The sequence below is a fragment of the Atractosteus spatula genome, chromosome 1 (assembly GCF_055471065.1).
Source record: "Atractosteus spatula isolate fAtrSpa1 chromosome 1, fAtrSpa1.hap1, whole genome shotgun sequence".
Lineage (NCBI taxonomy): Eukaryota > Metazoa > Chordata > Actinopteri > Semionotiformes > Lepisosteidae > Atractosteus > Atractosteus spatula.
This window is the reverse complement of record NC_142706.1, coordinates 10,472,458-10,483,487: the sequence shown is the minus strand read 5'-3', so window position 1 is coordinate 10,483,487 and position 11,030 is coordinate 10,472,458. Positions and strand designations below refer to the sequence as shown.

The following is an 11,030-nucleotide window of genomic DNA, read 5'->3' as shown; positions in this document are numbered from 1 at the left end:
CATGAATACATCTCTCTTGTGCAGCTACCTTTACCCTGGGGAGCAGTTCAAGTGTTGGGTATTGGTGGTTTCTGGTCACTGTCAAAGATAGCAAGGGGGTTTTTAGCTTCTTGACAGATATGGCATTTTTACGATGCCCTGCCACCACAGAACATTACTTTTCTGAAAGGTTCTTACCCCAGCTCCGCCCAATTCCCCCAGCACAGCTTCTTGTTTGACCCCCCAGTTTGGCTTAAGAACCTGGTAGCTAAAAAGCTGTTAGAACAGGCAGTCAATGGTTTAGTCACAATCACGGAGCCGACAAACTGGAGTTTGCAGTGAAGTCTTGTACCAAAATGAGACAATATTTTTGACATCTTTATGAGCTGCAAAGGGAATGTTGTCATCATTTGACAAAGACAGTCATGCCTTTTATGCACTTGAATCACAAAACTCTGTGTAGGAAACGGCAACAAGTCACATATTTATTCTAGGTGGTGCCAAGCCCCATGTGAAGCTTTGGCGGAGCATGGTAACCAATAGAGGAGACGTGTTTTGCCCCGTATGTGGCAAATAAAATGATCTCCTCTATTGGTTAGAGAACAGCTTAGTACAAGAACAGATCTTTCTCTGGGAAAAAAAGAACAGCACAGATTAACCCCCCCCCAAAATCCAACTCAAAATAGGACAATAATACAATAAGCAGGAAATGTAAAATACAAGCCTATAAAAAGTCCATGCAAAATGCCTCAGAAGTGGCTGAAACAAATCAGCATAAGAGATGTTCTCCAATTACTGGAACCACCTCATGTACCCTCCCTGGGCCCTGTTCTTGAGAGGCATTTCATTCTGAGAGGGCAAAAATCTCCAGTAAGAGTCCGTAGATACAACCAAACCTTTCTTATTCTAGCAAGCGTCACCAGCAGGCCACAAGGTTAATTCCCCCATTCTACAAGAAAAAATGTTTTCTAATTGGCCGTCTGTAAAGAGTTCAGGAAAGCTTGTGTAAGGTTAGAATTACGAAAAAATAACAAATTGTCATTGGATCTATATCGGGAAAACACACTACACCACAGGTACCTCAAATTCATACCAGCTTGAATTTGTCCTGTGAAAAGCTGGACGACTGGGTCTCCATCTGTGTGTTCAGGTACTGAATCTCGGTCGACCCGAGATCGGAGAACCTATCGAAGATGACGATGAAAAATAAAACTCGAGGTAGGTACAAAAAACAATTCTTGGTTTGCAGCAATAATTCATTTTAAAGAAGAGAATTCCTTTCCCTTACTTTGGATCATAGAACATGAATATCTTAAATGTGGGTTTTGAAGTGAAGCGAGTAGTATAATTATGTTGTTGTAAAAGGCCAGCAAAGCATTCATACTTAGTTGTCATGGGCTCCCTGTTTTGACACTTTTATGAGCTGCAGGACATTCTATCATAACAGAAATGTTTTGATTTATAGTGTGACAGAGGAAATAGTCACATTTGGGATTGTTAAGACCAATTACCAACCAGAAAAAAGACATTTAAAGTTTTCAGCCACTTATAAAACAAAAATCTACATGTATACAAACCTAATACCTTATATGGCCAAAATAAAAAATCCTTGTGATGTCCACATCATCTCTTTTCTGTGCAGCCCTTTCCAATTATTTTAATGTCGCCATAGTGCAGTCATAGACAGTAATACCAGAAAGATGCATCAATAAATTCTAATGTGCCGTTAATGTTATGGTAATGAATTTCTATTAGTGTTATAAAATTTACTGGCCCGTAATTCAGTGACATACATGTAAGATATCATATGTAATCAAAAATAATTTACCTGTAGGCCAACCCTACTTAATTGGTGTCATAAATTCAAGAGACAAGAAAAGCTGCAAACCCAGTTAAAGTGATCCTTTTAGATAAATAAAAACAGTATGCAAGGTAATTAAATACACAAGATTATAGAAGAATTCAAATGATAAATGAAAAACACATCACACGTCTTACTGTCCCACTCATAACTAATTCTGTACAAACGTACAATCAGCTTGAAGAAAACAGAAGTTTTTGTATCTGCTTAAATATACAGAAAACAGTTCTACAAAAAGCTTCAAATACAGTACAAAGCAGTTAGAAAAATAAGCAACCTGAAGAAAGGTTACCTACAGAAGATCTCTCACTGCTTCTGAAAGATGAAAGTTTTGGCACTTGACAAAAATGGTTATACAAGACCATCATTACTCAGAACAACACGGTCATTACCATCACTTTGTGATAAGACTTGATTTTTCTCTTCATTCCATAACTGCGAAAAAAAAACTACATTCCTTAATCTCATTTTAACATATAACTATCTAACAACAGCTCTAGAACTTCTTTCAGTAAAATATGCACAACAGTTAAACTTAAATGACCAAATAAATGACAGAATGAGATTTAATGACCTTATTTCAAAGTACAGCTTGCTGGTTTTAATTAATAGTTCTTAATCACTGATGTGTCTTTCTGTTTTACTGTACAGATTTTTCCAGAACTACAGATCATGTCAGAGTAGAACATGGGGACTATTAGACCAATTCAGCCAAATCTCATCATGAAAAAGCAGCTTCTTTTATGACACTCTGTTGTTCGAATGACAGAATCGTGGCGTGATCAAGACATTTGTCCACAGACGAAACAGCCAGGAATTCCAGTTCACTCCCAGACACGGGAGATACCGCTGGCTTTACATGACCAGGTGTAGCCCACCGTCAACAACGAACACTTGCCCGGTCACATACGGGGACTCGAGGAGAAAGAGGACAGCCTGGGCCACCTCCCTAGGCTCCCCAAAACGTCCCAATGGGATCTTCTTCCTCAATTCCTCTTCCTTCAGTTCCGCTGTCATGTCTGTGTGGATGAACCCTGTGGACAACAGGAACAACAAAGTTCTTTTACAGGAAGACATCCACACGGTGTATTTCAAGACCCGACACAGTGGCAGAATGCATCCAGCTCCACACTAATCTTCATATTTTCAGAAACGTCTTAAAGAAGGGCGTGACAGCACACAGTCTTTGACATCTGTTTTGATCCCTGGCTCAAGAAACCCATGATGGAAGTAAACAAAGATGATGTAAGGAAATGTATGTGAGAAAGTCTAGCGAAGAGGCTTAAATTCTCAAGAGCTTAAAACGGCATTTGAAAAAGTAAAAAAAGAAAGGCTTTTCTGTTATTCTGTTCTGTTTATGGCAGCAAAGGAGAGGTAGTGATAGGAATCCTTTTGCCCCAAAAAGCACTTTAAACAATATTAAGAAAACCAAAAAATAAGTACAGAAAATATTTCAAACACCACATACATAATTTGACATCAGTTGAAGAAATAAAACCATTACATTTGTTAAAAATTGTTCTCATAGGCCATGAGCTATGAGCGTTATGAGCAGTTAAAAAGTTCAGAAAAACACTAATGTCTTTTGATTACAAGAAGCTGTGAATTACCTGGAGCAACCAGATTGACACGAATATTTCTTCCGGCAACTTCTTTGGCGAGAGAGCGCGTGAGTCCCTCCAGTCCTGCCTTACTGGCACTGTATGCGCACTGGCCAGCATTGCCCTTTAGACCAACAACACTGCCTATAGGAAATACACAAGCTCAGGATCAGCTGGGTCTTCATTAATCCCAGAGAAACTGCTCTGTAAGTGTGGTCAATAGATGCTGGGAAACTACATTTGATGGTAGGGGACAGAAAACAGCCCTTCAATATATTAATTGTAAAATGACCATCTAGGAAAAATGACTGTATGAAATACATTGTTAAAGGTTTAAAAGTGTCTGTTTTTATTTAAAAAAAAGAAAACTAAATTGTGGACAACCAAACAGCAGGCACTCTCTTAAAACCTAAAGACCTAAAGTTTTTTTTTGCAAAGGTAGTTGATAAAGCCCTGTTTGCAGAATGGGCACTTTGGAGAAGTTGCTTCACAGAGAAAAGGTCTCAGCATTACTTTGATTACAAATATTAAGAAAGAAGAGATAGCAGTTTCTAATTATTGGCTTTCAGCACCACCTTGTGGTGTCTTTATGAAAGTTCAATGACTCAGGCTTGGACTTCTTAAGAATCCAATACAATCTGGGAACACAAAAAACATAACCCATAAATACTACTAAGGGCCATTATACTATTAAGATTCAAATGGTAAAAAGCAATAATGACATTTTAACTAAATCAAAACGTGTAGAATGGTTATTATGTTAAAATTGTCTCTTAAATGATTCAAAATTAGTTTCTTCTCAAAAATGCATTAAAGTGTTACACACACACACCTAGGGCCAATTTTCCCGGAAGCCAATTAATCTACCAGCATGTTTTTGGACTGTGGGAGAAAACCAGAGCACTTGCAGGAAACTCACGTGAACATGAGGAGAACATACAAACTCCACACAGACAGCACCTCAGCAAGGCAGCAATGCTAACTACTGCAGTCCCCTATCATTCCACAAGTTGACAATTCAGTCATTGTAACAGATATTCAAGACCCTAGTCCACGTTTTAGAGGACTATGATTATTGAGGTGTTAATATATAGTGAGAAGCTCCACCAGAGTCTCTTTATTGTTGACAAAAGGGTTGAAATAGGATGTCCATGTTGTCTATTATACGGACAGTGAATACTAACCTATATTTACAATGGCACCTCCTTGGTTGTGAAGCATCCCTTTTAAAGCACTTCTGCAGGTAAGCATTGCACCTAGAAGGTTTGTGTGTAGCAGTGTGACTATGTCATCTGTCTTCATCCGTAGCAAGAGGCCATCCCTGCAACACAAGAGATACATGCTTTTCCCTCCACTTTTCTGGAAAGTTTCTGAGTAAACTAGTTTTTCAGAAAAAAAGATGTACAGGAAAAAAGACGTTAAACTCTAAGAATGTAATATATGTTATATTAGTAATAATTTAATCCCACAAAGTTAACAAAACATAGGTTAGCAGACTCAGGGGAAGCTTAATGATGTCTGCCATTGAATTCTAACTGAGGCAGAACAATATTTTCCAGTATCATTACAATTCACATATGCATTTCACATAATAAATCACAAACTACTGAAAGACATGTACAGTGACTAAAGGCTAAAACTCTGAAATGTCAAATGCTCAGCCTGTTCTTTGAGCACAGTATGGTGTTATCGACTCACTGTGGATGAACTGCGAACATTTACCTTCACAAATAAAAGTCTCAGATTGAATTATAGCAATTTTGACACAGGCAAAAAACCCCACAAACAAACCTGTTAACACCAGCTGCATTGACCAGGTAGTTAATACTACCGCAGTGAGACTGAATCTTTTCAAATGTCTTCAAAACTTCCTGTTCCTTTGAAACATCACAACTGAGTGCAATGTGCTCATCTGGGTAAAAAAATGTTAACAGTTAATACATTATACTGTAAAATATTAAACATTTAGCTTAATACTGTATGCTACTCTGTATTAATAATCAGTGGCCTACTATACTGATACAATTCAGAAATGCATTAGCATTGTAGTTGAATGCTGAAAATTGTTTTATCTAGAAAACTAGTGACCTAACTAGTTTCCAACCTATGTATTGAGGTGACTACTGTGTCGTCTTATTTTTGCTCCAGTCAAGTTCTTAATTACAGGATACTTGATTCAAATTCCTTTTTAATGTGCTTTCAGATCTTAAAAGGTCAAACAGCATTTGTTTGAACCGCCCTTGATCAGGTGTGCTGCCTGAAACGTAACCAAGTAGACCTCTGCAGAAGGAGAAAACACTGGTTTCATTGTCGGTGTGGTTAATCCATTAACATTCCCACCTCTGTCTAATCACCATACATTGTTCACCTATTAAATGCTGATAAGTCAAAAACATGCTGTATGTAAGCTAGCTGAGGACAAGCTAATAAAGCTCAATATCTATATTAAGCCAGCAGCCATTTCACCCTGCAATCCACAACTGGCAACCCACTGAAGCTGAGCTTGGTCAGTACCTGGATGAGAGACCTCCTGGGAAAACAAAGGTTGTTGCTGGAAGAAGTGTTAGAGGGGGCGCTCATCCTGTGGTCTGTGTGGGTCCTAATGCCCCAGTATAGGGCCGGGAACACTATACTGTAAAAAGGCGTCCTTTGGATGAGTCGTAAAACCGAGGTCCTGACTCTCTGTGGTCATTAATAATCCCAGGGTGTTTCTCAAAAAGAGTAGGGGTGTTACCCAGGAGTCCTGGCCAAATTTCCCATCGGCCTTTACCAATAATGGCCTCCTAATAATCCCCATCTCTGAACTGGCTTCATCATTCTGTTCTCCTCCCCACTGATAGCTGATGTGTGGTGAGTGTACTGGGGTGAACTCTGGCTGCCATCACACCATCCAGGTGGGGCTGCACATTGGTGGTGGTGGAAGGGAGTCTCCATTACTCCAAGTGCTTTGAGTGGAGTGTCCAGGAAAGCTCTATATAAGTGTAAGGAATTATTATTATTATTATTATTATTATTATTATTATTATATGCTGATCCTGTGGGAAACTGTAGCTTTGAACTAAAGTATTTTTCGGACTCATCACATTAACAGAAAATGTGATCAAACATGCAAGTCACTTAAAATAATCAATCAGCACTGGATAAACAGTCATACAAACCAGCAGACACTGTGGTACAGGGGTTAGGAACCAGTGCCCTAAAACATGACAAGATATGAGCTTTGACTAGACCCATACAGACACCCGTGTCTGAACTCCAAGCACTGCACTGAGCTGCAGCCTGTGAGTATGTAACTGGTAACACTCCAAAATTACATGCATGGATATACTGGGCTTCAGTGAGGTACTTTACCCCAGTGGCTGCTGTGCACCAGCATTGCTGGGGATAGGCTCAGTGATGGATTGGTGTTCCATCGGGAGGGGGGAGTCATGTGCTCTCTGCTCACGTAAAGCCAAGGAAACCAGGATAAGGATAAGAGCCGCTGCAGCTCAGAAATGGACATTACCCACATACACTTCGAAAGTGTGTAAGGGCAGTGTAAACATATAAAAGGACTGCCTGAAGTACTACTCCTCAACCCAAACAACGTTTTTTAAAAGGAACTTTGAAATGAATAAATGGAGTTTTTAATGAAAGTTCGGGAGGAATGAAGGCAGCCGCGCTCATTCGACACAGCTGCCGCAATTCTCACTAATCCTGACGTAAGCAACCGGTCTCCATAAATATCAAACGTCACTCTCTCCTCTTCCTCGTTCGTTTTCAGCATCCCTCCTCCACCCCCTCTCCACCTTTGCAGCTACCCCATTGGTCGCATGGGGGTCCTATCCTCCCCGTCCGACGGCCGGAAGGTTGGCCCTCAGCCAAGCGGGTTACGCCAAATCTCCACATCACAATAAACGATTCTAATTTCTCCCAAGCTTTCGGCTGCTGTCATTCCTCGTGAATAATAACAAAGACATACTCCCCAGAGCAGAGGCCGTGGCCTGGGCAGCCTCCACATTTCGTGCGACGACAACGACTCTGTGCCCCTTCTCGGCAAGCAGCTGTGCCACCGCCCTCCCGATACCTCTGGATCCTCCGAACACCGCGCACACGCTGGGCATTCTTGCCTACAGAAGACAGTTTAAAGGAAAGCAGACGGACACATGGATACAGGAGACTGGCCAAGGGGATCTCAGCCCTTCCCAGGGGACAAGAAAGATGGATCACAGCCAATGTTCCCTCAAAGCTGTGCGCGTGTGCGTGCGCACACAGGTTAGGAAATCAGCGCACATAGGAAATTGAACTGCGCACAAAAAATTAAATAAGATGATAATAAAACAAACACGGTCGTCAATTGAAAATGCTAAATTGACCACATGAGACTGGCTGCGAGAGGCCCAACTTGGCTGTGTGCATTAATATTGCTACTCAATAATCGATATCTATGCTCTCCTAGTCTCTTACCTCACTGCTCATGCTCGCTCGACACTCAGTCTCTATGAATCGTTGAAACGCTGTCCCGGTCTTTTGGATCTCTATGCTTCTATGAGAATGACTATATTAACAAAAAATAATTTCAGGTTTACAATTGTACATACACTCAATTTAGTGCGCACATGTTTTTGTCACTGGGGAAAAAATCAGCACAACTTGCAATTTTTGCCCACACAGGCCATTAAAAATTAGAGGGAACATTGATCACAGCCGATTCCGAGCAACCAAGGGCTCAGAATGAACGTCTCAGCCCAAGAGTGGGCTCAGCCCCCACAATGCACTGCAACTGGTGCACATGTACAGGTGTCGTCAAGGTAACACCATGGCTAACAATAACCACATTGGAAATGAGCTAGTGGCAACATGGGGAAACTCGTTAAAAAAAAGGTTGGGGAGTTTAAAAGTTCACAGGGATGTGGGATAAGAGGGCTTTCCATTAGCTCCAAAAAGCTTCATTCTTTGGGTATTTATTTTTCAGGATAGCCCACAGGCTAAAAGTGCACATCTCACTATCAGCTATCAGATTGATAGCTATCAGCTATCGGATTGATAGCAATCAGCTATCACTATCACTATCAATATATGTACATTTTTTCAGGTTTTCACATTTTGGTACATGTAGAATTTCATGCACATTTGCAAGAATTTTAAAAAACTGTTAATGTAAATAAAATTAAATATCACATTTCATTTACCATTTCATTACACATTGACTTCGGATCTATGGTTGACGTTTTCACATATATTTTTTTTGCACACTTTGTAATGTATTGGATGTACAGCAGTTACGTCACCATACACCAAAAGGAACAGGACTAAAGTCAAAGTCATGTGATTAATATGAATGATATACAATACAGTATATGTTTGAGGTAATTTCTTTTATGTTTTTCACAACAAAAACATATTTTGTGTTAAACATAGTGATTTTTAGAGACCAAGGATTCTGGGACATTTTCACTTTAATATTAAGCTACATACAGTATGCCTTTGAGGCAATAACCGTATAAAGTCTGCTTTCCACTGAGCTCCCAGCAAACCGAGTAATTATTTGAGAAGCTTTGCTGCTGTCACTTTTAGGGTTTTCTTGGAGTTGTGTATTCTTCTGACTTCACTTTTGCCTTCAGCATGAAAACCCTTGATCTGAATGATTGATCCAATGACAGAATTTAAATTCTGGACATTGACTTCGCCGATTTAAGAAGTTTGAGACACTTCTATTTTCCTCTGGTGAACATCTTGGTTGCATTGGTCGGATGTGTTGTGCTCATGGTGAAGCGCTACCCAAACAGTATGGAAACATTTTCTGCTACATAAGCAGACAAAACGTGCTGTATAAACAACATTGAATTGTGGTGGTACTTGACATTCATGTGATTTTTTCTGCAGTGAGTGGATATTTGAACAGACTGGATGCGTGTTTCCACTTTCATAAATAGACGAAATCAAAAGATTTCTCCTCTCGAGTCTACTTTCTCCTTCAGGCTTATTCGTACGATGTTGACCGTAACCAAGCCAGACCATGTAAACGGTTTTTATTTTTCACAAAATACATTTGCAAGGCAACGTTAGATCCAAGATCTTGGAAACTGCCCTTTTGCTTTCAAAATTGTAAGCTGTATTCGGAAACTTTGGTTTCAATAACAAATATAGCCTTTCGCCAGAGTACAGCAAGTCTGGTGGTTATTTTGTCAAACGTAAACAGGCCTTTATGAGGAAAGAAAGGTACGCGCGTGTATTTTTAAAAGGACTCAATTTGATTTCTCTTAACCTATGTGAATTAACAAAACACGCCGCTAACATAACATCTACATTCTGTTACAGTTAAGCAGCTGCTGCCGACTATAAATAAAATCCCGATACACTGGAAAGCTTGCATGAATATAAGAAAATGTTCCACTCACACCGAGTTTAGCATCGACGTCTTGCTTTCCCAGTTCCGTTACAGATTAATCTGTGCAAAGTTAATTTAATTTTATTTTTCAAAATTTAGTAATTTATCAAGTCATAATTTTTTAAGGTCGGTCATTAATATCACCTTAAAATCGAAAGTGCTACCAGATTGAATACTACTGTACTTGCATATGTTCTGCTAACCTGGACTTGTAGTTCTGCGGTGAACCAGAAGAGGGACCCAGTGAACCCTTGAAGAAAAGCTCTAGACAACAATCCAGAAAATTAACCAAAAATACAATTATATTCAATTGTTAGGATCCGGGCTCAGCTTTGTGACAGTTTAATGCTAAATCATCATATGCAGAATGTGTTTCTCCCTGAGAGACATGGATGCCACTCAGCACTAACTCCACAATGAAAATTGCTTCAGGTCCCCTCCAGGGTGTTACTGTACGTTGAGATAAAAATGTTTAAAATCTCGTATCGCAGACGAGTTATGATTCAGTGTTCAAGTCCACAGGAGGATTGCAGTTGCTCACAATCCAGGGTAAAAAAAAAAAAAAAAAAAACTTTGTCCGGGAAACATGAAGTCGTGAAGTGTAACTACAGTTTAACTCCTGTAGTGGAATAAAGAGCAAAATGTGCTGGTCGGTCAGTACAGTATATACTACAAAACAGGGGCACTTTATATACACTACAGCGCCATTGAAGGGTACTGTCAAAACCATCTTGTTTGATTGATAGATTATATGAATAACCATCTGGCTGGAGCAGACATTTTCACTGGAAAAGATTACCAGGGTTGTGTATCTGACTACCCCGATGCTATTTTGGAGATCTATAATACGGTGAACTTATCCAAGGCTTTGGTTGAACATGAGCTGACGGTCGAATGTACCTTTTCTCTTTTTCGGTGCAATTATTTTAGCTCTGTTCTTGGGTTGTATTGGGGATACAATACATCTAGGTGTTGTAAATCAGGAGTTTGAAATACAAAAAAATGCTGTAATTGAACTGTTTTACCTAAACGAAAACAAAAATAAACTGTACTGTTTGAATTTCTAACAACAGCATTGTGTAATAATCGTTGGATTTGTGACTGACAGTATATTTGCTTGTCATATCCAGAATTATTTTTGAGGAAATTTGTAATAAACTGTGAAAACTGTAGCAATTTATTTTTAAGAGTCCATTGAGTCAGAGAGCAAATAAAACAC

At 39.5% G+C, this 11,030-nt stretch overlaps 1 protein-coding gene across 4 annotated transcripts; it reads right to left on the bottom strand.

Annotated features, from left to right (window-relative positions):
- Window positions 1–439: 439 nt before the first annotated feature.
- On the bottom strand, window positions 440–10,040 carry cbr4 (carbonyl reductase 4). 4 transcript variants are annotated; one of them, XM_088924397.1, is made up of 7 exons: window positions 9,822–10,040; window positions 7,888–7,978; window positions 7,403–7,550; window positions 5,233–5,353; window positions 4,626–4,762; window positions 3,451–3,585; window positions 440–2,874 (listed from the first exon to the last, which is right to left on the bottom strand). In XM_088924397.1, the coding sequence occupies exons 1-7, from the start codon at window positions 9,833–9,835 to the stop codon at window positions 2,696–2,698; spliced, it is 825 nt and encodes a 274-aa protein (XP_088780523.1). In that variant the 5' UTR covers window positions 9,836–10,040; the 3' UTR covers window positions 440–2,695. The 4 variants fall into 4 exon arrangements, with proteins under 4 accessions (XP_088780523.1, XP_088780525.1, XP_088780527.1 ...); XM_088924399.1 differs by having other exon boundaries at window positions 8,613–10,024; XM_088924401.1 differs by lacking the exon at window positions 7,888–7,978 and having other exon boundaries at window positions 9,822–9,871; window positions 9,956–10,009.
- Between the last annotated feature and the right edge of the window lie 990 nt (window positions 10,041–11,030).

Bases quoted from the DNA above. Each gene is read 5' to 3' on its own strand.
- cbr4 (XM_088924397.1), bottom strand. The intron at 5,354-7,402 runs GTATGTCTTTGT...TTTTTTACCCAG, and splicing joins CACGGCCTCTGCTCTGGGGA to ATGAGCACATTGCACTCAGT. The intron at 2,875-3,450 runs GTAATTCACAGC...TGTTGTCCACAG, and splicing joins TGTCAATCTGGTTGCTCCAG to GGTTCATCCACACAGACATG.